Genomic DNA, 25,408 nt, shown 5'->3' with positions numbered 1-25,408 from the left:
CACAGCCAATCAGATATTTGATTTAGTAGTTTGCCTGCAGGTGGACATGCTAAACCATTTACGTTGAACGCTCAGTACCGCATAAACGACCTAGGTTTTGAGGGAATGGAATTAATTAATCAGTCGGCATTGTTCCATAAAGTGATGGTTTGAAGTGTTTTTAAAAAGTTTCGTTAATTGTTGCATACAGCCTGTCAGATGCAGTGACCAGAGTCTGTCAACCAACAGGACAAGACAAGACTTTACCCCGAGTATCCCTCCCCTTGCTTCTCTATAAAGATATCAGTCATGCTTCATTCATAACAGCAACAACGCAATACACCTTGCACAACCCCGTCATTTGCTAATCTTTCAAAGACAATCATCCAACCGACCGCTGGCCAACTCTTCATACAACAGGCCTGTATAGTATTCCGATCCAATGCTCATGAGGAAAACTTTGCCATCTAGCAACCACCATCCCCAGTTGTCGAGAAAAGTGACAATCCATGCCATAGCCCTATACTGTATCTGCGCCACCCATGATCATTATGCTAACAAAGAAAACTCGGCGCAATAATGTAACAAAGTATGTTCAGCTGCTTGCTGGAGACACTAACTGTCAGTGGGCTGGGTTTCCGTTCGTGTTTCCGTTGATGCCGTTTACAAGAGTCTCGTGCCCAGCATTTGATATCGTCAAGCTTTCTGAAGTCGAACCAGGCGTCAAAGCTTTGACCATCCCATTCATAGGGGGTCCTCCCGATGCCATTGATTTCTGGCTCATTGGCGATGAATGAATACCATTGACAAGAGGCGGGCTAAGGTGGCCGTTGATGAGATGCTCTAGACCTTGTTCTAGGCATATTCTAGTATAATCTGGGTCGTCTGGGAACACTTGCACCAGTCCGCGTCGAGGAACCTTCTTGTCGAGGAAAGGCGTACTGCTTGTTTGTGCGAGTTGGGGTTTATCCTCACCAACGAACGCGCCATTGTGATAATACTTGCATCGTGGAGCAAGTCTGTTGTACCGAGCAGAATCCGGATCCTGCTTCCACTTCTGACATGTTCCCCATCCCCTGCTTTGTGCTTCTGTCTCCAGAAGTTCCCTATATTCAACTTCGAGACGAATGTGACGAAGATGTGGTATGTTGGGGACAGTATACATAAGATCCGACACCTGTTATCATGTTAGCTTTTCGCATTTTCGCATATTTGAGTGGCTGATATTCACCTTAACAAAGAACATGTCCATATTGAAGAATTTCTCCCAAGCCTCTGCTTTTAGTCGTTGCTTTGTCTCAAAACCTAATTCGGAGGGATCCTCGTCACCGTAATATTCGGGGAGTTGTCGACCGAGATCCCACAGCTTGTCATCGAGCAGAGAGTAAAGACGCCATTCAACGCGCCATAAAGACAACTTTGCTAGGTCAGTTACGGGAGCGCGTTCCCATGCAGTATCTATAGAAACAATCAGTGGCTACCTCAACAAGTTTGATTAATGAACTTACACCGAGAGAGGTCAAGATCCTTCTCGCCAAGAAGGAGAGCTGCATGTGTGTTGAGCACCCACTGCTCACGACCCTCGGCTGTGCCGTTGGCTTCGCGTCGAATTGTATCGTATCGGCAGCCTTGAATCCGCTTGAATTTCTCGGCAAGGACCGGAAGCTTGGGGTTTGGACATGTATCGAGCCATCGTAGGAGGGGAGGCAGTTTATCGAGGCGGATGCGTTCTTGCTCTTCACGGAATCGTCGTTGTTCAGCTTCGCGTGCCGCTCGTTTGCGTTCCATATCCTCACGATGCGCACGTTCTCGTCGCTCACGTTCTTTGCGCTCTTCTTCCTCGTGTTGACGGCGAGCTTCTTCGGCTGCTTCTCGCTCGAGTTGCTCACGGTGCAGCCTCTCCTCTTCCTCTCGCTGTTTCTGCTCCTCCTCCTCTTTCTTCTTTCGCTCTTCTTCGATACGTTGCTTTTCTGCCTCTTCTCGACGCGCCTTCTCCTCGGCTTCGCGCCGTTGCTTCTTCTTCTCCTCCTCCTCCTCCTCCTCCTCTCGTCGCTGGCGTTCTTCTTCCTTGCGTTTGCGCTCAGCTTCGCGCTCCTCTAGTTCCTTTTGCAGTCTCTCCTTTTCGGCAGCCTCCTCCTTTCGCTTCTTTTCCTCTTCCTCTTCACGCTTCCTCGCGGCTTCAGCCTCAGCTCGCTTACGTTCTTCTTCTTTCTTGCGTGCTTCATGCTTCTTCCGAAGTTCGTCCTTCTTCTTGGCCTCCTCATCGGTTTGCTTTTGCTTCTCTTGTTCGGCTTCCTTAGCTCGAGCCGCTTGCAGTTCCGACTCTGACACAGCCTTAATAGAATCGGCGTCTTTCATCTCCACGTCAGTCTCCTCTGACTTGACATGAATCTGTTTTTCGACACTACTGGCTCGGTCGGTGTCTGCACGGTGAGAGTCGGCACGCCTATCGCGTTTCTCCTCGTCGTGCTTTTTATGACTGGGTTTTGAGGACGATTTGGAAGAGTCTTGAAGATTGCTGGATTTTCGAGGTCTCTCGTCAGATGATACAACTTGTTTAGGTCGTTTCTCCTTTGTCTCGCTATCAAGTCGTCGTCGCTTAGGTGGGACCTCGCTATCATCCTTTTCGCCATTACTGGGTCGGTCAGGTGTGATGCTGGCACGATGCCTCTTAGTCGACCCGTCGCCAGACACCGACAAGCGATCCCGGGATTCGTCCCTTTTGAGAGCCTTGGTGCGATCATGGTACTTTTCGGATAGTTTCTCGACTCTGTTCTTTTCGTGTTTATCGTGTTTGTCACCTGACTCCTCATGCTTCGACTCATGGGGGCTACTTGGGTGATCTTTGAAAGATGAAGCGTTCGAAGCCATACTAGCGCGTCGTTGCCGCTCTCGTTCCCCTCGAAGCTCCCCCTTAGACACAAGCTTCCTCCTCGGTTTATGTGTTTCCCCCTCCGACGATACGCCGGCAGCGTCTGAATCGGCATGTTTGGCTTTGAGCTGTTTCTGAGAGATAGTTGGGGATTGTTCGCGGTCTGAGATATTAATAGACGGAACGGGATCATCTTTCCTGGGTCGTCCTGGGCCACGCTTTGAACCCTCATCTCCCTGGTTCGTGATTGAGTTGGATCTCCGTTTCTCTTTAGGGCTCGTAAGCTTGGAGGTGGTTGACTTCTTCTTCGGTTCGGGACTAGAGAGGCTCCTTTTATGCTGTCGGGCCTCCTCCTTTGCTCGTCGGGCACGCAAAGCTTCATCTTGTTGTTCCTGGCGAGAGTTTGTCTTCTTTCCGCTCCTCTTAAACTCGTCGTAGGCGTTTTTCAGCATATGCTCTTCGTCCTTCCAGTTTGGACCTGCCCGGTGTCGGGCAATCTCGTAATATGTTTCTCCTCTGTACCTTCGTGTGGGATCGAATCCAGCCTGTTCCAAAAGTAACTCAATGACTTTGATGTTCTCTTGCCCGATTGCTGCTAGTATTGGCGTCGCGAATTCAGGCTGGGCGTTGAAAATAGGCCGGGGATCAGGATTAGCGCCTCCAAGGCCTAGGAGCAGCTGAATCACCAAGTCATGGCCACCTCGAGCCGCGGCAACCATAGCAGCTGGGTCATTATATCCTTCCTTTACCTGCAAGATGCGTGCGACAGTTTCCTCATCACCTCGCCCCGCAGCCTGTCGAAGTGTCTTGTCGTCAAGGGGCATATACAGTAGATCGTTTCTCGTCTTTGTTGCGCGTACAGTTCCTGTTCTTCGACTTGTTCCGGAATTTGTAGCGGGCGAATGGCGTGGGCTATCTGGCGCATGCGAGTCCCTCGTATCTTGATCTTGGTGGGAGTGATGTTCTTCTGAGGTGCGCCTCCGATCTCCTGCTCGCTTCCTTGCAGCCATGAGTGCGGCTCGAATCTCCTCGGCGTTGTCTGTTTCGTCGCTCACCCGGTCGATTGGCTCTTCCCCGTTCACATTGGCCTTTCTAGGATTAACGCCTGCGTCTAGTAATAACTTGACAACGCCCAGGTGGCCGTTGTCGACCGCATCGAGAAGTGGTGTGTCCTTGTCGTAGTTGACACAATCCAAATTGCATCCAGCATCGATCAGAAGTTTGACGATGTCTTCGCATCCATTAATTGCTGCAATCTGAAGAGGTGTGTTTCCCGCGTAGTCGGCTACGTTCAGATCCTCAGGCCTCTCGGTAAGGCGTGTCTTGGCCCCCTCGTACTCTCCTCGAGCGCAGGCGCGAGCGAGTAATGTCTGACCGTGGGCATCGAGATGCTTCTTATGAGGAGCCATCCTTGCAGGGGAGGCATTTGTGTCGGCGGCAGGCGTTGCCAGGTTACGTAGTTTAGAACTGCGAGGATGAGGACTGCCACTTGCTGATGAGTCGTCAGAGTGATAGTCAGTGGCGTGCAACGGAGGAGGCAGTCGCCTCTTCTTGTGGCCGAGGCCGTTGGAGGAGTAGGCAGGTAACTGGGAGGATGCACTCCTTCGGTGAGATCGAGCCTGTGGTGAAATGGAACGGTTCTGTGAATCATGGTGTGACTTTGCTGAGAGAGGCTTGTGCTCCTTCTGCGGGCGACCTGAATCGATGCTGGCGCTGGTTGTTCGTTGCCGCCTAACCTTGCGGCTCTCGCCTTCGTCGTCGGACTCAACTTTGAGACTCTTGCGCTTATGTGATGCTGTGTTTTCACCCGATTTCAGTTTCTCGCGAATGGACTTGGCAGGTCGGGGATGAGAATGTTCAGAGTCGGAAGATGAATGCGTGTCATCTGCAAATCGGCGACGCTGCTGCTGCCGGTGATGAGGTGGAGACGCTGGTGCAGAGCTCAAGCCACTGGAAGCAGCCGCATCTTTACCCCGTGACAGTTTCTCGCGTTCGATGTGGGCCGACGAAATGCGCTTCTTCTTGACAGGATCACCGCGAGCGTGAATTGACGATGAACTCTTTTCAAGTTCTGGACGATAACCAGCAGCCTTGATTGAAGATTTGGGTGCGTCGCCATCGTTATCACCATCGGCATCACCGTCGCTTCTGTCTTCCTGTCTTACCTTCCGAGCCTTTGACGGGGAATGGCCATCCTTGCCAGGCAATACGATGGTTTCGGCGTCTGAATCGCGGTCTTCCAACGCATCTTGGTCAACAGCAGATGAAGAATTCGCATTCCGTCGTGCGTCCTTGTCCTTGTCCTTTTCCCTCTCCTTGTCAACGGGCTCAGAAGGCTTGGGGCTTACTGGCGGCGGAGTCGACTTTGAAGTATCGGGCTTTGAGTCAGGCCGCTGAGGTGAGTCGCCAGCAGGCCTCGTCTGGTCGGACTGGGCAGCATTCTGCGCATCCATGACATTTACCTGCGAGGACGACTAGCGACTACCACCATTCTGGTGATGATGGTATAGACAAAAGTTGACGGGGCGATGAACTCGCGCTGGCGTTGATGCCTATGAACTTGGCGCAGAGGAAAAGCAACGGTCGGGCGCGAGAAAGACGAGAACCAAAGAGGCGAATACGAGCGCAGTCAATCAGCAGAGGCGATATGGGGGCAAAAAAAAAAAGAAAAAAAAAAGAAAAAACAAGGCTACGCGAAAAGGCGAAGGATTGATTCGTGAGGAGCAATTTGGAATATCTAGAAATCGGGCGGTCGGAGGGGTTTAGCAATAGAATATGGTAGGTAGGTGAGTAAAGGTGAAGAAGAAAGAGAGCGAGTGAGTGAGTGAGTGGTTGGTTTCGGATTGGAGATAGAATTGGGATTGGGAGTGGAGGCTCAGCTCAGGTTGGTTAGATTAAGCCCGGTTGAGTTTAAGTCCAATAGAAGTTGAGTTAGGTATCTGTCGATTTAGAAGCGGAGATCGATAATTGTAGGCACCTAGCCTGGGCTGAGTCTGACCGGAAAGCCTGTTTATGGGGATAGTTACAGTGTAATAATGGTGGTTTTGGGAGAACGATGATGGACCACGACGTCTATGGGCGGGCCTTTTACCCAAATTGAGATTGAAACGGGACGGGAGGATGAGTGCGAAGTGAAAGAGAAGAGTGGAAGAATTGGAAACTCCAAAGCAAATGCCCGAGCAAGGCTCCCGGTCTCAAAGATGAAACATGATTGGCTGAGTCTCATTTCGTACTGTCTTTTAGTCTTGTCCGGTCAGACATAAAGACCCAGACCGCAATTTGAACTAGCACAGCCAAAAAGAAACGATTGGCTTTATTTAATTTGAACATGACAGAAAATAGATGCGCTTTTCTTTTGGACCGTGTGACATGTATATTGAGTCCGTGCGTAGTGTAATAAGAAGTAACTCTCCTGTTCTCTCACGTTAAGGACATAGGTACCTAAGTTAAAAGGTACAGTATCCGTACTTGTGCCATCATCTTTCATGCAATTAACCATCCACTATCCGTAAAGGCAAGGAACCCCAAGGTAGGCACCCATTTTAGTTTAGCTCATCCCCCCCTGCGGCAAGGAACTCCAAGATGACACCTTGATACGATTGACTTACCAGTAAGGACTTATAACAATCAGCTTGTTGAATCAGTAGCGCATAATGTTCAATCCCTCCTCATGATTTGATTCGCTCGGACTTGATTGCTTGGGATATAGATTCCTGTGTCTTACTTATGCTACCTACCTTAGTGCTATACCTCTGGGCAGTCAATAATTCGTAGATATTCAAGGTTCCGTGTATGGAGACTTTACTGGAGCTAGGCTTAGTTTCATCAGTCCCTTTGCCCCATATTTAACTGTACCGGGATCTCCACCGTCTCTGCCTGGATACTCCAAGCAACTTCAACCACTAACAATTCCCTCTCTCGCTGATCTTGGCCCTAGCACAACATCAAACCCTCGACGTGTGGAATCACAGCTTGTCAAAGTCAAAGAATCGCGCCTGACCTTTTATGTGCTGTAATAACAAGAAGATCGTGATGGATTCATCAAGTTCTGCCTTACCAAGCACGGATAAAGACGATGTCTTACTACCTCCTTCGCTGGAACACGCCAGAATTAATACTCTACCTCAGACGGCGTACTATATTCCTAACTTCATAACCGAGCAAGAAGAGCAGAACATTCTGGACAAGGTTTGTATTCAGCAATACAAATAATAGCCGATCACAACTCAACCATTTCTAGATATCAAGCGCTCCCAAACCAAGGTGGAAACAGCTTACAAAACGGCGTCTTCAGACCTGGCCTTCAGAGCTCGTCAACAACAAACTCCTTGAAGCTCCCCTCCCTCCCTGGCTTCAAGACCCAGTCATATCCCGTCTGCTCTCGATGCCATCCCAGGACTCCTCAGCAGCGAACATATTCGAAAGAAGTCCTCACAAGAAGCCGAATCATGTCCTCATCAATGAGTATCCACCTGGTATTGGTATTATGCCACATAAGTTGAGTATTCATCAAGTGATACACCCTCTTTTCTCTTTCGTACTTATATTATACAGGATGGCGCGGCATACTGGCCAGTTGTGGCCACCGTCAGCCTTGGAGCCAGCCTATGCCTGAACCTGCATCGCAGCAAGGAGGACGGCGCTCTTGATCCCGAACCTGCTTGGAGGATCCTCCAAGAACCCCGTAGTTTACTCGTCACAACTGACGAGCTATATACTGAATATCTCCATGGGATTGCTGATATCGAAGAGGATGCTGACTTGAGTGCCGAAACTGTTGCCAACTGGGATCTTCTCCGTTCTCCCGGTGTATACGCCAATGGTCGGAATATCCGTCAAACTCGCACAAGCCTGACGTATCGAGATGTTCTTCAGGTATCAAAAGTCGCGAACAAGCTTGGCATCTTCCTCAAACGATGAAAGATTCAGGTGTGACTAGAAAGCTAGTAGACAGGTGGGATCATGATCCATCGATCAGCTACCTTGTCTGAGCCGAACTTGTTCTCATACCATGCTTTTGTGCCCTTTGCCGTAGTGCCCAGGTTCACGGCCACAAACGCCACAGCAGTCAGGATACTCTTGTTGAATAGCTCGCCTGGAGGCGCAGCGATCCAGGCAATTGCAAGGTACAGAATGCACTCGGCAGTATAGTGGGGGCAGACGAGGTATTTGAACCACCCTTCCGTTGGAAGTGTGTACTTCTTGAGGCTGGCCAGATGTCTGTGGCATTGATTTTGCTTGAAGTATGCAACGAAATAGAATAAAACAGCCGATAGCAACCTCCGTGGGATTTTAAGGGGCTGGTTAGGAGAATCCCAACATGACAAAATTGCACCTATAACTTGTCAGTGTCTCTGGTGACCAACTGTGACAGGTTTGTAGCGTACTAGAACCCTCGATCCAGACAGCGAGGCTTATAACGGCATAGAATGCAGCACCAAGTGCCCAATGAATGAACCACATAGGTGACGAGCCTGGCTTGAATACAAACAAACTCTCATATAACCGCCTTGAACCCTGCAACGCCATGAGCAGCCATGCGATATAAATTTGCTCTAGGCTCATCGATGATCGGCCAGCCCTGTCCTGCCACGTAGCAATAATCCTCAACACCGATCCCCTCGTTAAATATTGCCAGGCCCAAAAGCCTGACAGAGATACTGAGGTGATGTAGAAGTGCAAAAACCACGAGTGAGGCACTTGCCCATATTCCGTTAGGTTTTTCAAGAACGATCTCAATCCTGCGAAGCTTTGCTTCTCATCTTCTTCTTTCTTGTTCCTGGACTTTCCGTCTTTAGGTCTTCGAGGACCATAGTCCATCATAGCCCTACGGACATCTCGAGGGAGAACCTGTAGAGCTAAAACGAGAGCGGCAGAAAGTGCGAAGAAACTCTGGCACCATTGAGCTGGAGATAAAGCTGGCGCCAAATCTGCCACTTTATTCAGAATCTCCTCCATTACCTTCGGTAGTATTTTCAGGTCGCCGATGTTTTTGAACTATAAGGACAAGGTGAGGTTCTTCAAAACACGTTCGTTGGCTATTGGCTACCTTTACCTTATCAAACGCGTGTTTTGTACAGTATCAACTTCTCTTTTACGTACATTTTACACTGTGCAACGATCTCATGTTGAATATACCTACTTACCTTAAGTAAGGCAGTTCTCGTTATTGTTACAGTACCGTATATTAAAACTGTAGGTCGAAGCCATATTATGAATTAATATGTCAATGGTTGGTTAGTTCCCAGTTTCGATTATGCTCTGATCTTTGGTCTCTGAGCTGAGATTGAACGTTCGTACAGTTTTTAATAGTTATGTCGGCACTGGATGAAATCATTGTCCAACCAAGAGGGGCTTCTTGTTTCCGGGGCCATACAGAGCAACGCATCTGTTTTCAATGATACAGTTTCTGTCAACTTAGTATGATACCAAAGATAAGCGGACCTCAGAAATTGTTACAGCTTACCCTAGAGAGACGAACCTCGTAGGCCTAGGTGGATATCTACACCGTATTGGCGAAAACATTATATTGGACAGCATTTTATCTTTGAAACAATGCCATAAATCGAAGGAAGGGGGTGTTATAAGTTACTCCTGACATCCTTTCGTATACCCAAAGGACACTTATCCACTCCAGCAACTTATTGCAAAAATAATCTCTTAATTCAAATATATGCTTGTGACAATGGGGATGCGGAACACAGACAAAGAATTTTGCTGAGAGTTATGATCAAGTTCACGAAATAAGGAGAAGAGAAGGAGTTGGCTTATCAAAACAAAGCAGCTTCTGTTTAGCGAACGATAGTCTAACCAATAAAACAATAACCAAGCGAGTGTATGTGAAAATAGTAGTAAACACCAAACCGAAAAGTACAACCCAGATCTCCCATCCTATGCTCGAACCCAAACACCGCCACCGCTTTTGACCACCGATGCCCGAAACTCCAGATCACTGAGCGAACATCCTTTACAGACCAGTGCCGAAGTTCTGGCAGCGGCTGCTGAAATTGACATTGGCGTTCTCCCAGAGACAGTCAGCATACTGGATGGAGCACTTGTTCTGAGCGCTCTGCCACTGGTCGTTACCGAATAGATTGAAGAAGCGAGGCTCAATACCAGACTTCTCGAGGGCGCGCTTGTGGAAGTGGGAGTGAGATCGCTTGTCGAAGTAGTTGCTGCTATCACTGCGAGTGTTAAGCTTCTTGCAGCTCTGGACATAGGTACCGACACAAGCGTTGTACTGAGCCTTGCAGGCGTCGGCACAAGCGCTGGACTGCTGGTTGCGGCGATAAGAAGAGCAAGAATTGGAGTTGGTATTGGTGTAAAGCTTGAAGGGGTTCTGAGAAAAGTCGCCCTTCAAGTCGTTACAGGCAACAAGAGGCAGCTCAATACCACCGACAGGGTTGCCGGGACCGTAGCCCCAGATGTTGGAGCTGGGCTGCTGGCAAATGTTGGTGGGCTGAGGAGCACAAGAGGTGGCAGCAGCAGAAGAAGTGGTTGAAGTGCTGGTGACGGCGCAGGGATAGACGCTGGTGGTAGTCGAGGCACTGTTTCCGCCAGTGGGAGCGTTGTTCTTGATGCAGCCAAGCTTGTTGCAGCTACGACCACGGGAGCAAGAAGAAGCACAGTAGCCCTGGACACCATCACACCACTTAGAGAAGTCGAAGCAGTTCAGAGCGCCGGGCCAGCCAGCGTTCTGGAAGCAAGCAGCAATGTTCTTGGCGCAGTTGTTGTAAGCGGTCTGGCAACTGTTTTGATCCTGGAAGTCAGGGACAGACGGAGCACACCAGTTACCACACTTGTACTCGCAGGTGTTGGGCACAACAACGGTAGAAGTACACATAGCAGGACCAGTAGTGGTGCTGCAGGAAGTAGTGGTTGTAGCGGAAGGCTTGTTGGTGGTAGACTGGCCATTGCCGTTGGTGGAAGAAGGGTTGGAGGGGCCAGGAGGGTTGTTGGTAGTGGAAGAAGGGCCAGAGGGGCCAGAAGGCCCAGAAGGCTGACCCGTGGTAGAAGACTGTCCATTTCCAGTAGTGCTGGTCAGAGTGCTCAATGTTGTGGAAGAGCTGGTGACAACCGATCTGGAGCTGGAGACCGAGCTGGTAGTAGAGGAGCTAACGACAGAACTGGTGCTTGAAGAGCTGGAAGTAGCAACACTTGAGGTAGTAGCGGAAGTGGTAGAGGTAGATGACCAGAGAGAAACGGAAGCCGAGGCAGAGGCAGAGTTGCTGGGCTTCCAGCCACATGGCTGAAGAGAAAGCAGATCCTCAGCGACGTAGACACTCAAACGACTAGGTCCACCGCAAAGGAGGGTCTTGTCACCGTTGCAAGGAACGTTGCAGTCACCAACATCTGCCTTGACAGTGTCATTGGCCAGGACGTTACCGCAGTAGCATTCACCACCATATTCAAGACCAGCAAAAGGGAAGCCCTGGTCAGCGCAGGCAGTCAAGCAACTGGTGGGGGTCATCTGAGAACCATCAATATCCATGGGCCAGGTCAGAGCGCGGCCCTTGGAGGAGTTGTCAGTGTAGCAACCGTTGGGCTTATAACCGGCGATAGACTGGACAGTTCCCTGAAGTTGAGTAACAACTCCTCCAAGGTTGGTGAGCTTGAAAGTGGGATCCTGCCAGATGGAGAAGGCATTGTCACTACCGCAAGTTTCGGTTTTATCACCAGTGCAGGGATAGTTGCACTGGCTATCAGGAAGCTGAATGCCACCAACGGTGGAACCGCAGTAACAGACACCATAGTACTTGAGACCAGCATATCGGAAGCCGTTACCCTTGCACTCGGCAACACACTTCTCGACAGTCATGTTGTACTGGTTCTGACCGGAGCGGTAGATGAGTGCACCACCCATATGGCCCTCAACGCCATCCATGTAACATCCAGATGAAACATAGGGCTGAAAAGGGTCAAGACAAGGCGGGTAGTCAATGTGGGTGGCCTGGGCAATGCCAGCCAAGGCGATAGTCGCGCCAGCGACAATGGTTCTAAGAGAGAACATGATTTTGTTGTTGTTATCAAATGAGAGGATAGAAAGTTGCAAATAGCTGTCGAGGTTGTTGTAAGTGATATCGTGTATCCGGTTCCTCAGTGACGTTGCAAGCAGTCTTGGTGTTTAAAGAGAGTGGTGCCCCAGGGCAAGTAAAAGAAAGAATGCGATCTGAAGAAGAGAGTGTGAGAGTAAGCTGATTGCTTGAGAAGCTGCTGTTGGATGATGAGAAAAGACTGTTTATGGTACGGGGGATTCGAGGATATTTATCCTTTGCGATTATTCCATGACTACTAAGGCAAATCTCCTCGCCTCTCGATCAACTTAACGAACTCAGTCATGTCAGCCATAGACTCAGGAACCGGAAGCCCCGTGCTCATCCACAATGCCACAAATCTACTGAATAACATCATGATGCAAAAGACGCCAGTGAACACCGATGAGCTCGTGGCACAACAAGAACAACCCTTCCCAAAGCGGGAGTCATAGACAGACGCCACTAAGCGCCTAACACACGCCAAACTCGAATGTAGTATCAATCGGCCAGTTCTACTAAGGACGAAACTATCCAAAACAGCTCAGCCGGGTAAGCTCCTCTCTTGCTAATTCGGGCGTAGATCGCGAAGTGGACGAGTTGAGTTCCTTATAGTGGCTTGATCTGTTAAGTCTAGTCGGCAGAGTGAGAGACGAAGAGGCGCGGGAGGCCGATTTTACGACAGTCATTCGAGCGTAACAGACTTCAGAGGTGAATCCTGATGCACGTGGAGACGCCAAGGGCCCAGACGTGACCGATGGCGGTCGGCTCTCGGAATGGATTCGGAGGCGTCTTTAGGGGCCTGTAGCTCTCCCGTCTGTTCCTGCAGCTTCTGATGCAGGTACAATAGGTCCTAGTTAAAGAGTCAGGAACGAGGCGAGGCCGAGGCATGACCCACTCATATCGCCTGTGACCATGATGTTGATACAGATCCAAAATTGTCACACCCTCGTGACATGTCAATCTTGAGTGATAGAACACGTAGAGTCTAACATAAAGAAAGCAGGAGCAGAAGCGACTTGCCAGAGTCTCCAAGTGAATGTGTCTGGAGAAGATTCTAGTTGGTCCCTGCAAGAGATCTCCATCCTCCAAACCAGATAAACTGGATCTACAACAAGGTCATATTCCAAATCCCCCAATAAAGCTTTGCCTTTCGATCGGATCCACGATGGAGTAGAAACACCAGAATAGCGGTATCGTGGCTCTGGCCCAGCATACCTGTGGCTAGCTGGCTCTCCATGTGGATTCAGCACTTGCTGGTGTTGTGTTGGTCGACCTCTTCAACGCTACTAGCCTTTGCTACGCCAAGCCGCAATTGAATCCTAATTCATTTCTCATTGCCAGAAGATCCATGCCGTGAGGATCTAGATGGCTGAGGTCCGGTCTGGCCGTCCTCTTTGATCGCCGGATTTGGTCAAGGTTGAAGGATATCGAACAACTCTAGTTTGGCAGCTTCTGGGGACGATCTTGTTTAGTCGTTCAGCCACGAGAGGGCCGGACATGCCATCAATTTTCCAGTTATTCCAGTTATGGAGAAAAGCAGAAAGAAAAAATTATTTGGTGTCTGGTGTCGTACAAAAAAACTTGTCGTCAATGGTAAAGTTGAAGTTCGTTGCTTTGGGTACTAGTTCGTTTGCACGTGATCATCACTGACATGACTAGACTACAGGCATCATCAACCAACAACCTGGGTGACAAACGCAGAACCCAGCACATTAAAACTGCAAATAAGAGTGTTTGAGAGTTTGGATGATAAGGTTGGGTTAGCATTGAAATCCAACGTTGCCGGAATTCTTGAGTCTATTCGATCACACCCATCACTCGTGATGATCATTCGAGTGTCTTCCATAGGCAAACAGTCTGACGCCTCATGAGAGCACCACTACCATCTGCACCTCGTATAAACTTTGCTGATCACGTTCAAACCAAGTCCCCATCAGTGAAACTCCTGACCTGTTAGAGAAGACTGGTCTCGAATCTGGCATTACAGTTTCAGAACGAACCGTTGGGATTTACTAAACGATCCCGACGATCCAGGAACCAAACTCAGTTTGAGACTCAGTCATTCGTTCGGATAAGAGCGAATATTCAATCTCACCGATCGATGACATTTCATGACTTTATAAACATACTCATATCATGTTTCTGTTGCGAGCAAGTCCTTCTAGTCCTAATCGTCTAACCTAATCCTGCCCTCTCAGGCAATAGATGCCCCCTCAACTGACTCGTGAATAGAGCATGTATATTTCATAACGGACTTTTCAAGCCTACAAAAATCGGCATGAAGTGATAGACTGCTATATGACGAGACAGTGACTCACTGGGCAGGGCAGAAGGTCGTCTGCTACGCTAGTTAACTTTTCAAACTTGACAGCCACGTTGACCATCAATAAAATTTGTCCAGGTACGAGGAATGCGGACTAATAAACAACAGGTCTAGAAAGGCTGTGGCACTAGATTGCTTGTTCAAGTTGTAAGAAGTCATCATTCGTCTACCTCATGATCTTTCCTGTCCCTTAGATAACCAATGAGCTTGACTGCTGAGAAAACGGTTGTAACATGGTGCTCGTATGCGCTTAGTCTTGAATTGATTCATACTACTACTACTTTTCCTTCCATGCTACGGAGAACAAGAAACCAAATCCTGAACGCCTGAATCGCAAACTATGCATGCCCAATTGCGATCTCTCTCCCCTGTCTGCATCGCTTATTTGTTCCTCATGTGAGGAGGAACCCACTTGCCAGCTGTTCGTGAAGCAGGCTGGGATTCCGCAGGAGGAGCGGGAGACTGCTTTCGATCCTCCTCAGCACGGCCAGAGCCGCTTCGGTCCATAGGTGGCGCACCACCCCGAGGCGCGAAGCGAGGGGGAGGGGCGGAAGATCCAGCATCAGCTCCGCCACCAGCGGCTTGCTTTGCAGCCTCACGCTCTCGCCAGCTGGGCTTGCCACCAGAGAGGTTGAGTTTGGGAGGACCACCAGCAGAAGGTCGGTCGTTGGAACCAGACCTCTCGGCAGGAGGTGCTCGAGAAGGAGGAGCATCTCCAGCGTCACGGTTGGCCGCCTCACGTTCTCGCCATTTGCCGGCACCAAAGACAGGTGGTCTTCGGCCCTCGGACGAATCTGTGCGCTCTGGTCCACGAGAGAAGCCACCAGCCCCTTGAGCTTTCTCCGCCTTGCGACGAGCCAGTGCTTCTTCTTCGCGTCGCTGTTGAAGGGCAGCCTTCTCCAGCATCTCTTGACGTTCCTTCTCCCGCTGCTCTTTGAGCTTGGCAAGCTCTTCCTTACGAGCTTCATCCCGAATGCGCTGCTCCTCCTTCTCGCGAGCAGCGCGCTCTTCGGCCTCACGTAGCTCACGCTCTTTCTCCTCGCGCTCACGCTTCTCACGAAGACGTCGGTCACGGACCTCCTTCTTGCGCTGCGCGATCTGCTTCTCAAGCTCACGCTCAGCGTCACGACGGCGCTTCTCGAACTCATCACGACGGCGATCATGCAGGGAATCACGGAACTCCTCGTACTGAGGCACCAGTCGACTAAGTCGGTGCTTGAGTTCAACACTCTCCTTGTGTTTCTGCTCAGCATCCTTGAGGGTTTGGGCCTTGACAGTCTCATAGATCTTGCGGTCCTGCTCAATTTGCTTGGCATAGTCCTCGTGTAGCTTCTTGGCTTCCTCCTTACGGAAAGCACGTTCAAGATGATCGAGACGCTTGCCAGTGATGCGGAGACGCTCGTTGACATCATTCTTCTCACGCTCGAGCTGAGCCAGCTTCATTGCGCGTAGGCGGTTGCTGTCAAGGTTGTCAAGGTCCTCCAGATCAATATCGATAGCCTTGTCGCCAATCTTAAGATCGGCGATCTGCTTCTTGAGTTCCTCCTTGCGAACTCGGTCACGCTCAGCCTTGAGGCGCTTGGCCTCGCGCTCCTTTTGCTCATTGGCGAGACGCAGATCCTCAGCTTCTTGGAGGGCTTGCTCACGAAGTCTCTTCTGGCGGGCATTCTCCTTCTCCTTCTTGGCTTGGATCTCAGAAGCAACCTCCTTGCGCTTCTGGATAAGGTCCTTTCGTGAAAGAATGGCCAGATGCTCCTCCTCAGCACCAGCCTTGGCGCGAGCAAGAGCAGCTTCACGAGCCTCGAGGCGTCCCTTGTTGAAGCCAGGGTCAACATAATGGCAGGTGGTGAAGAGAGACTTGGCGAGGCGGGTAAGCTGGGAGCGGACAATCTCAGAGGGAGTGCTCTGAAGACGCTGGACGGTACCGGTCTCAGACTCTGCAGAACCGGCAGAAGACCCGCCGTGCTAGCCTTGGATGATGAGAAGACATCATTATCGAAGCTCAGGACACCTGTGGCATGGGCCATGCGGACAGAGAGATCGCCCTTCTTGTTACCATTCATGATGAATTTCTCGATAGTTCCACGAGTGACCTGGTAGGGCTCAGGGAATTGAGCCAGGCTCTCAACGAAAGACAGGTCGACGGTTTCGTAGACCTGGGAAAGCTGCTGGAACAGACGGGTAAGGATGACCTGCTGCAGAGGGAGAATATATTTCTCCATCTCAGAATCGGCGCCAATCTTGGTCAGGATAGGAGAGATCTTTTGGCAAATTGACAGAGGATGGAAGTCGACCTCAAGGATCTCGTAAAGCTCCCGAATCTCAGGGCGAGCGCGCTGAAGAAGGGACTTTGAGAGGGCATCCCGGAACAGTCTGGCACGAGTAGGGGCTTGAGACATTCCAAGGAGGTGAGTCAAGCGAGAGTTCTTGTTCTTTCTGGCCTCGTCGAAGTCAACCATGGCACCTCGAGATCGGGATGTGCTAATGACAGGGATGGCAAGGGCGGAGAGTACAACGAAAGAGGCGGCCTTCTGAAGCTCAGCGTCGGAGGCAGGGGGGTTGTCAGCCTTCTTGCCCTGGCCAGTGGCAACCAGGACAGAGGACTGGCGAAGAAGAGTGTAGTATCGCGACCAAGCAGCAGCGTGAAAGAGGTAGTTCTCGCCGACAAGGAAAATTCTGGTAAGCTTCTCGTAGTAGTTGGCCATCATGACATTCTTGGGAGGTCGCTTGCTGAGGCTAAGAAGAGTATGAACATCCTCGACACTTCGGAAAGCCTCCTGCCAGAGCTCGAGCTCTACAGCGACATTGAGCTGTTGGAAACGTGTCTCAAGGTGTCGCTGGAGAGTGTCGGGGTCGCTCAGGTTGATGGCGTGCATCTGAGAGGAGTACTTGGCAGCGGTCTGCACATGGTTTCGGAGGAGCTCGCAGAGGCGGCGGAACTCGGTCTTGCGAGTGTACTTGAGACAAAAGTCAAAAGCCTGGGTAGCGGTGCTCTGGTAGAGGATCTCGAGACGAGCATTGTTTCGGAGAATGTCGAGAACAGTTCGGTAAGCCTCCCAGAGGAACTTGAGCCAAGGAGTGACGATAGCCCGGTCGGTACGGTCTCGGGACTGCTCACCGGAGACGGTAGCAAGGAGGATGGACTCCGGGGTCTCAGTGGCCTCGAGATCGTCGATGTTGGAGGTGCCGGCAGTAGCATCAATGCTCTCCTGAACTTCGTCGGCCTTTTGCTGGGCGGCAGTGACCTTCTCAACCGCGAGCTCAATGAACTTCTTAAGGACCAGCTGTGATGTATATATTAATATCGGAAATCCCAACGGCACCGACTCTGTTATGATGTACGCACCTCGATGGTAGCAATATTTGTGTTCTGGGAAATATTCTTGTATTGGTAAAGGGCGTCCTTGGCAAGCTTGCCCTTCTTCTGTTCGACGGAAAGCTCGACGAGGAGGAGCATCACAGGCTCCAGCGACATAATTGGGACATTTCGGGAGCGCTTGTTGGTGATGTGCTCATGGAGCAGAGTCAAGGCGGCGGGAGCCTGGCCGACTCCGATGAGTTCGTGAGCCCTCTTGAGAACATTCTCAGGCTTTTGGTGCGGCGGAGGAGGCTATCAAAAGACTTCAAGTCAACATCAAAGGCGGATTTAGTGTGGAGGAGGGGTAAAGTTCGAATAGAGAGATAGGGCTCGAGTTACGACAACCGGGACAAAGGAAGGCAAGTATTCCACGTACCATGCTGGGCAACCTCCTCTGTATATGACTTGACTAAGAGAGGAGATTTATTGATGATGATCCGAGATCGATCAGCCGGTGGGGAGGTGCGCTGAGGTATTCGACCGGCACTCGTGATGGTGTTGCGACGACGTAGGTTGAATTTTTCGATTTTCGTGTGTGGCCGCTACGGTTAGGAGGGGCTACTGCCACGCTTACATCAGCTGTTATGATTGTGGTGTGGCGGCAAGTTCGGTGGCCGTGCGCGATGTCAGCCACATACTTTCGTTGGTTGGGTGATTTCAAGCCAGAAATTGATTGAACTGCTCGAGGTAGGTTATAAACATCGCTCATCACTGGAGTCAAACAAGAGCGTGCGGTGTTATTTTTGGTTGCCTTCTCTGAACAAGGCATGATAAAGACATCACTTCTTGGAGATCTGCTGAACTCTGAGGACAAGTAGTTAGAGGGCTGACCTGCTTATACAGTTAGTAAACTCGACTCGATCAAAGGTTTATTCGCAGCCCGGTAACATGAATAGTGATGAGAGATTGGCTGAATCTTATCCATAAATAGGTGTACTGGCTGATAGCCTGCCCATTACGAGTTATCAAGTTATAAGAAGACCCTTATCTCAAAGTGATGAACTTTGGAGCATGATAGAGATATACGTGAGAGATCTTCAGAGACCCATGTTCCTGTCCAACTTGATTGATAGCGGCAGTCAGGCGGCCAGTCATCCAGAGGATAACGAGAAGTTAATGTCTTGTGTCGCTTGTAAACTTAAGATCCCATTGGCTCTCGAATGCATTTGACACCGGACATCCAAACATCCAAACATCCAAACATAGTAGTTAAAGTGATGAATTGTGCTCAAGCTTCTTCTTGATAAAAAAGGTTCGGTTCATGTTTTCATTTCATGAGCAAATCAAAAGAGAACAGTTACTCCGATTGACACTATGTGCAAAATAACAAAACATCCTAAGCCCTCCAACGACTTGCAGGGCCGGTATGTATGAACATTGTTCCTACACAAAGCTGAGATTCTCGTGTTTCGGTCACAAATTACAATACCCCGATCCGTGTTTATCCTTGCGAATGGCGTCAGTTGGTCCCAGCTGGATGGCGTTGATCATTCGTTTCACGAGTTCTGACATCTCGGAAGTCATCAAAGAGTACGGATGCACATAACGAACAGATGGGATGGCAATCTGGTCAGGGGTAAAAGCAGGTACCTGGGCCGGGGATCGTGTGGGAAAAAAAAGCCGACGTACCAGGCTCGAACCATGTCAATAGGAGAGCTGCATAGCTTGCAATTATCAGCCCACAAGCGGAACTTGCTTGGTGCTGGACATGAGGAATAGAGAGCAAGAGGGGATTGAATGAGGACTCGTCAAGGCAATTACTCTCTGTGCCAGAATTGTAGAGCCTAGAAGGCGAAAAACACTCTTGATACAGAATTGTTTCACTCTCTGGTGAGCATTTGAAGCTATAGTAAGCCCCAGCTTCAATGCAACAATTCACAACAATTCGAAACAGAAAACAACTCTTATACAGGGCTACACAGCCCTTTTTGAGGCTGCAACCCAGAGAGAGAGAGCAAGGTATCGTGACTGCTGCGCCGTTACCCAAACCATTTGCAGAAAGAGTCTGTGTCGCCAAGACGGGTCTCATCTTAATGACTAGCAGCATTGGTGGATCTCGTCGGTTCCTCTTAGCAAAGTCCTGACTTCATTAGTAGCCATGAGTATAATAAAAGAGTTAATAATTTAATAAAACACAGAAATTATGAATACACAACCCAATGTATGTCGTTATTGTTTGTTTCTGAAGGCAACATATCATTTCTGTTTGATGCACTTGCTCTTGTTCTTCACTTCTTGGATGACCGTAACTCGTAAAGGACTCGAGAATCAAACGTTTCTCTCAGCCCAGGAAAAGGAACCCCTTTATGTATGCAGGCCGCTACTGCAGCGTTCCGAGAGCGGGAAGCGACAGTAGCAGAAACAGAGGCTCTGAGCGTCTCGAACTCCATAGAAACTAGAGAGCGACGTAGTAGGGACGCGTCCAGGAAGGGGCTCACAAAATCTGTGAACGTTATGTGGTGTCGCAAGCTTCTGTAGTGGTATTCGGTTCTATAAGCTTGCGCGCAGCCGAGACGAGACGAGCTTTTGGGTGACCAAGAACGAGCGAGCTCGGCCTCTGTTTTGTTAGCGGGCAATGTTTCCGTACCTGGACCTGTGCTTTTCGAGCTTGGACTTGATCAACATGGCTTTCTCTCTGCCCCATTATTGAGATGAATGGGCGTATTGCTTTCAACTCTCGCGTTCTGGTGGCAGATCTTCCCGCTTTTACCGATTGACCAAAGTTTGACGGAATCCGTCTTTGGTGGCTTTGGGCGATCTCATGGAAGACCTGGTAGGTAAGCTTAGAACCCAAGGTAAGTAACCAGAGGTAGTATTGACGCAAGAGGTTGGGAGTCAATGTCATTCAACCTCCAATATGTCAACAAAAATCGAAGAGATTCACGCGGTTCCCTCACTCGCTCTGGCTTCTTGGCTTGGAGGGTTGCTGATTCAGGTTTCTCCCCTCATAATTTGAAAGTCAATATCAAGTGCCTGTAGCTTTGCAGCTAAGATGGCTTCGGGGCCAAATACGGTTCCGCAGGCCCCACCAAAGCCAACCACGCGCGTTCTATGGCTCAATTGGAAGTCCTTTTGCCATGGATGCTTGTCTGGTGCAATAAGAGGAGCATAATTAACTCGTTAGCTATGAGCATAGCACAGCAGGCAGATCAGGGGCTGGGCCTGGCGAGGCTGGACTCGCTGTTTTCAACGGGTTATTGGAAGGTTGGAACTGAAAGCTACCTACCTGAAATTTTGTTACTGTAGAAATCTGCTGTCGATATGTTCCATTCTGCATCAATTGGCTCCATCCAACGTCCTGAAGATAATGTCTCGTCTCCTTATCCCGTTGACCATCACATCAGCCCCTAGCAAGGTCTAAGGTCCCTCAACGGGGGCCCCCAGCAGCTCCCCCCTACCCCCAATTTCCATGCCAGGGCTCCCGCAGCACAGGAACAGAAGGAAGAGCCACAGCTTCAAGTGCACGAGCCACCAAGCAAATCCGCCTAAGGAAGTCCCCAGACGGGCAAAGAGTTATCGAGCACTCAGTGGTCCATTTTCACCCAAAAGTGGCTCCACTAAGCGATCTAAACCCAGCTTGTCCTAATGCTGGTGCTGGTGCTTCCCGCAACTTGGACCTGCTGCTGGCTTTGGGTTAGGTAGGCCGTACCTACCTACCTAGCTCGAGGGTTTCCACTGCAGTGCAGTTTCCCCCCCTACCATGCCCCCAGGCCAGGCCAGGTCCTTCCCATCACATTCTCGCTCCTGCTCTGCTTTGCTCTGCTCTCTGCCACCAACTTCACCAAACCTTACCTTCCTTTCCACTTGCACTTGCACTTCCACTTTCCCTGGCCTCTCACGACGGACCCTTTTTTCTTCTCCTTCACACACCCGTTCCAACCATCATCACCTTCCGAATACCCTCCCGACTGTCGATCCTCTCATTCTTGTCTGCGTACTGAACCGCTTCGCAAGCTCCGACTGTCATTTATTGACTCGAGTCCGACTCTCCGTAAGTCATATCCTACTAGTGATCGAATCCTCGTCGCCGTCAATTAGGGGCAAGCGACAATTGCATATAGGTGCTACAACATGGAAATGGGCATCGACAGAATCAACCAAGTGATGGACGATGCTCCCTTGGACTCGTTTGTTCCGATTGCGATGACATTCACCCGAGACAAATTCGATTGACGCGATTCGCCGACCTTCCCTGATCCGTTGGCCCATCTCGCGATGCCTCGATTACGCTTCGCACTCAACGATATCACTCCAGCAACGCGCTAATATTGAAGAATTACAGTTCTCAACGTACTCGCGCGCCTCATCGCCGTGACTCTCCCTCCGAAACCGCTCTCACTCGCCCACCTCGGCACCCCGTTCCAAGATGCCTCAGTATACTTCTCGTGATGTTGGCGACCCTTCGCAAATCAAGAAGAACAAGCAGTCGATGGCCGATCTCAAGCTTCGACGACTAACCGAGCTCAACAATCGTCTGCGCGAGGATCTTGAGCGAGAGCGTATTCCCGTCAGCACAGCATCAAAGAGGTGAGTCGATCGTGTTGATTCTACACCAACGCATCAGTAACTAATGCCGTAATAGCATCATTGCCTACTGCAATGGCACTCGGGACTACATGGTCCCCTCCGTCTGGGGCGCTGTTCCCAAGGGCGAGGACCCTTATGCGCCGCAACAATCTGGCGGCTGCTGTGTGGTCATGTAATGCCGCCCGCGATAATAATTTTTCCTTATTACTGGTTACCAAAATCAACAATTACGCAATGTCGGCAATGATTCAGCGATTAGGAGGTGGGCCGCAGTCAGTTTTGATATGTTTGTGACGCATTTAAGGGGTGTAAACCAAGGAGAACTGAGTATGGGATACTCGGATGATGGAGGCGAATTAGGCCCTGGATACCGAAGCGCTTGCTAGCATTACCACGACGGCTACTTGGGAAGCTACCAGGAACGACTTGCCCTATTGACGAAGCGACGCGAAGCGCGAGAAAGAGGGAAAAAGCCCATACACAAGATCCAGCTGTACCAGATGGACCCAGATCAAGATACCCCAAGAGACCATACTATTTGAGCGGGTCATAAACGCCAACAGCGAGAGCAATGGAGCCATAGTTGATGAGGAGGCTGGACTGGACTACAGCGATTTAATATTTTTGTCTCCGCACATTTGCCTTTCTTCCTACTGGAAGGGACATGGATGTTGCTATGAGACCAACGATAAGGGGAGAGGTTGAAGCACCACTACGACGAGTCTGGGTCTGAGTCTGGGTCTTAAGAAACGGTTTATGGATCGGGCTCTTGCGCGAATGTAATAATTCCCCTTTTTATTATCATTTTTCTGTTATCATCTTGGTGTCATTTCCATCCAATGTCGTGTACGTTCCCCAAGCAAATATACTTTTTTTTATCTATGATTTGACGACTTCAATTCTTGCAACTGTTGAACTTGAGGCTTTGAGATATGAGTCTCAATGGTGTTTACGCTCGGTTTTATAACTCATGACTTTCACTTCATCACCTCTGCCCCAAGGATAAATCACTATTTCACATAGTGTAGACTCTGACGTTTTCAGGACTCAACTTTACGCCCATCCGACCCGACCCGTGCAAGTCTTCCTTGTTACCTTTTGCTAGTAGAGGTACTTGGGATTTTACAACAACTATTACAGAAGGTACCTACCTGGAGCAGATCTTGAATATCATTATATACTCACTTTGGCTACGCCATAACGAGTACTGCCACTCACGCTTCTAGCCTGTATCAGCCATCTATCATAACGTATGACAAGGTGTTCAAGCAGAACCAACTATCTACCTCAGCATGTCCCGCTCTACTACGCAGTACACTATGGGAGTACCTGATGTACCTAAGCAGAAATCACAAAGTGGATCACCTGGGTCGAATTGAGCCGTTCTCGACCGCGGGGCTTGCATATAGATATGACTGGGCATTCGCATTAACTGTAACTGGAGGGGCAAAGAATATCCCCTCATACAGTATAGTATACAACCAATTATCAATCACTGTCTAAGGCACCTCAAGCCATTAGGACGAGGTTCCCGTACTCTTTTACTGTCTCGATTGTTCCCTTCATATCTCAATGATAAGGTCACCTTACTGGAAGATTTAGTTGTCGAACTCAAGCTCGGAAGCCTCAACGCCTCAGAGTTTAAAAACTCAAAGGTCCAGCCCGGCCAAGCCAAGAATAGACCACGACGTTCCCGGAAACGACTGCATAGCATAACAAAACCAGCAACTGAGAGACGGCGGCAAAAACCATGACAAGCCAGGCGTCGACGCAAACGCCTCTTCCCCGCGTTTCTATCCAGTTTTGCACGCAGTGTAAATGGATGTTACGAGCTGCCTATGTAAGTTGACCGAATTGACAGCCTGCTAGCATGTGACGAGAAGTTAACGCCCCTCAGTATGCTCAAGAACTCCTCTCCACGTTCTCAACAGGCCTCGGAGAGGTCGCTCTTCAGCCTTCTACAGGCGGGACTTTCATCGTGACTATCACGCATCAAGCCCCTGGTGCAGGCATTGCTTCTACAAAGACCCTCTGGGATCGACGGGAAGATGGGGGCTTTCCTGAGACGAAGGAGCTCAAGAGGAGGGTGAGAGATGTCATTGAACCAGGAAGAGATCTAGGCCATGTTGATAGGGATCACGGGAAGAAGGAGGAGACAGCGAAAGACAAGCCAGTTGAGACGGAGAAATGTGAGGATTGTCAGTAGCATTTCTCAAGCATCTGTGGTCATGACCTGGCTGGCTTATGACAGGTGTAATGAATGCCTTCACGTGCGGCATTCATATTGATAACACCTCTTGCTGTCCAAGTCGAATCCTCCCTTATGTAGGTGTAAATAGGTATAGTTAAACTTACACGCCTACGTGGTCGTCGTCTGAGGAGATGAGTATTCTTGTAATTTCATCACAGCCATTCCGTAGTCATCCTCACCCTTGGCGTATGCCGAGTTACGAGTACTATGAACCACATTCATCACTCACGCAAAGATAATACGACGCGATCTTCATCACAATTTGTACAGTAATTACTGTTCGCTCCAGCACCTTATTCCTCTCCTCTTCCACTACCTTCGCTATCCCTTACCAAAATCAAGCAACGCTCTACCCTCCTGCCCACTCTCCCTAAACCTATCTAAAAGCACAAAACGTATACAGAGGCCGCTCTTGAGCAACGAATAAGACCACACAAAGCTCGTCCATGAAATGCAACATGACCGTAAAAGGAAACGCTCCCAGTCAGACAGATTAGCAGTTGATGGATTATCTAATCCTTGTCATCACAAATCAAGTGAGAGAATACCAGCCTCTCGAACTGCGTATGTCCACGGGCCAGCCTACGCGGAGCAGACATAGCAAGATCGTCTGTCCCGTGGATCATGTGTGCATGGAATCCGAGAACTGCATGTGCGCGTGTGCAACTCAAAAAACAAGTTTTGTCAATGTTTTATCTGTGTGTGGAGCTAAGAAACAGCCGTTTGTCGTTATCAAGTTCGCATATAGGCATTAGAGACGATTCGGGTTTCGCAAAAGTCAGCGTCGCGTCCGGCGCCTCTTAAGTTCCGTCACCCTCCCAGTGGACCAACATTCCCTGCCACCAACGGTGGCAAGGCTAGCTGCGAGACGGCGGAGATTGGGGGTGCGCTTCGATCGAGACAAGTCCCGAGTCGAGTCGTTCGTTCTTCGTCGCGGTTGTCTTTCACCTTAGTCGAGGAGGTGGGATGATCGTTTAACGTCGGCCGAACCTGTTGAAAGCACATTGTTGGTATAAATTCTTCAAATCTTCTTCTTGCGAGGGGAGTTGATTGGCGTGCTAGT

The 25,408-nt window shown here is 49.8% G+C and overlaps 7 protein-coding genes across 7 annotated transcripts; 3 read left to right on the top strand and 4 right to left on the bottom strand.

Annotated features, from left to right (window-relative positions):
* Positions 1-625: 625 nt before the first annotated feature.
* FOBCDRAFT_156763 (uncharacterized protein) lies at positions 626-5,548 on the bottom strand (the record flags this gene model as incomplete). The annotated part of the gene is made up of 3 exons (XM_031175825.3): positions 1,488-5,548; positions 1,211-1,437; positions 626-1,156 (listed from the first exon to the last, which is right to left on the bottom strand). Coding segments are annotated over exons 1-3 (4,575 nt in total), but the record flags the coding sequence as incomplete, so codon positions are not given.
* Positions 5,549-6,883: 1,335 nt separating this feature from the next.
* Positions 6,884-7,771, top strand: FOBCDRAFT_270768 (uncharacterized protein; the record flags this gene model as incomplete). The annotated part of the gene is made up of 3 exons (XM_059611451.1): positions 6,884-7,039; positions 7,092-7,364; positions 7,406-7,771. The coding sequence occupies 3 exons, from the start codon at positions 6,884-6,886 to the stop codon at positions 7,769-7,771; spliced, it is 795 nt and encodes a 264-aa protein (XP_059464403.1).
* On the bottom strand, positions 7,434-8,809 carry FOBCDRAFT_289750 (uncharacterized protein; the record flags this gene model as incomplete). Its single annotated transcript, XM_031175823.3, has 2 exons — positions 7,434-8,186; positions 8,239-8,809. The coding sequence occupies 2 exons, from the start codon at positions 8,807-8,809 to the stop codon at positions 7,795-7,797; spliced, it is 963 nt and encodes a 320-aa protein (XP_031046956.2). The 3' UTR covers positions 7,434-7,794.
* Positions 8,810-9,630: 821 nt separating this feature from the next.
* On the bottom strand, positions 9,631-11,861 carry FOBCDRAFT_289744 (WSC domain-containing protein; the record flags this gene model as incomplete). The annotated part of the gene is made up of 1 exon (XM_031175822.3): positions 9,631-11,861. One exon carries the CDS (start codon positions 11,859-11,861, stop codon positions 9,819-9,821), a length of 2,043 nt encoding a protein of 680 aa, XP_031046955.2. The 3' UTR covers positions 9,631-9,818.
* A 2,729-nt stretch (positions 11,862-14,590) lies between these two features.
* Positions 14,591-18,111, bottom strand: FOBCDRAFT_178401 (uncharacterized protein; the record flags this gene model as incomplete). The annotated part of the gene is made up of 4 exons (XM_059608546.1): positions 17,944-18,111; positions 17,556-17,819; positions 16,156-17,493; positions 14,591-16,123 (listed from the first exon to the last, which is right to left on the bottom strand). The coding sequence occupies exons 1-4, from the start codon at positions 17,944-17,946 to the stop codon at positions 14,591-14,593; spliced, it is 3,138 nt and encodes a 1,045-aa protein (XP_059464402.1). The 5' UTR covers positions 17,947-18,111.
* A 3,885-nt stretch (positions 18,112-21,996) lies between these two features.
* Positions 21,997-22,270, top strand: FOBCDRAFT_270764 (G-protein gamma-like domain-containing protein; the record flags this gene model as incomplete). The annotated part of the gene is made up of 2 exons (XM_031175814.3): positions 21,997-22,094; positions 22,150-22,270. The coding sequence occupies 2 exons, from the start codon at positions 21,997-21,999 to the stop codon at positions 22,268-22,270; spliced, it is 219 nt and encodes a 72-aa protein (XP_031046947.2).
* Positions 22,271-23,548: 1,278 nt separating this feature from the next.
* Positions 23,549-24,310, top strand: FOBCDRAFT_20666 (Rdx family-domain-containing protein). Its single transcript, XM_031175813.3, has 2 exons — positions 23,549-23,934; positions 23,992-24,310. Exons 1-2 carry the CDS (start codon positions 23,845-23,847, stop codon positions 24,298-24,300), a joined length of 399 nt encoding a protein of 132 aa, XP_031046946.1. The 5' UTR covers positions 23,549-23,844; the 3' UTR covers positions 24,301-24,310.
* Positions 24,311-25,408: the final 1,098 nt, after the last annotated feature.

Source organism: Fusarium oxysporum, chromosome III (assembly GCF_013085055.1).
Source record: "Fusarium oxysporum Fo47 chromosome III, complete sequence".
Classification (NCBI taxonomy): Eukaryota; Fungi; Ascomycota; class Sordariomycetes; order Hypocreales; family Nectriaceae; genus Fusarium; species Fusarium oxysporum.
This window is presented reverse-complemented; position numbering and strand designations above follow the sequence as displayed.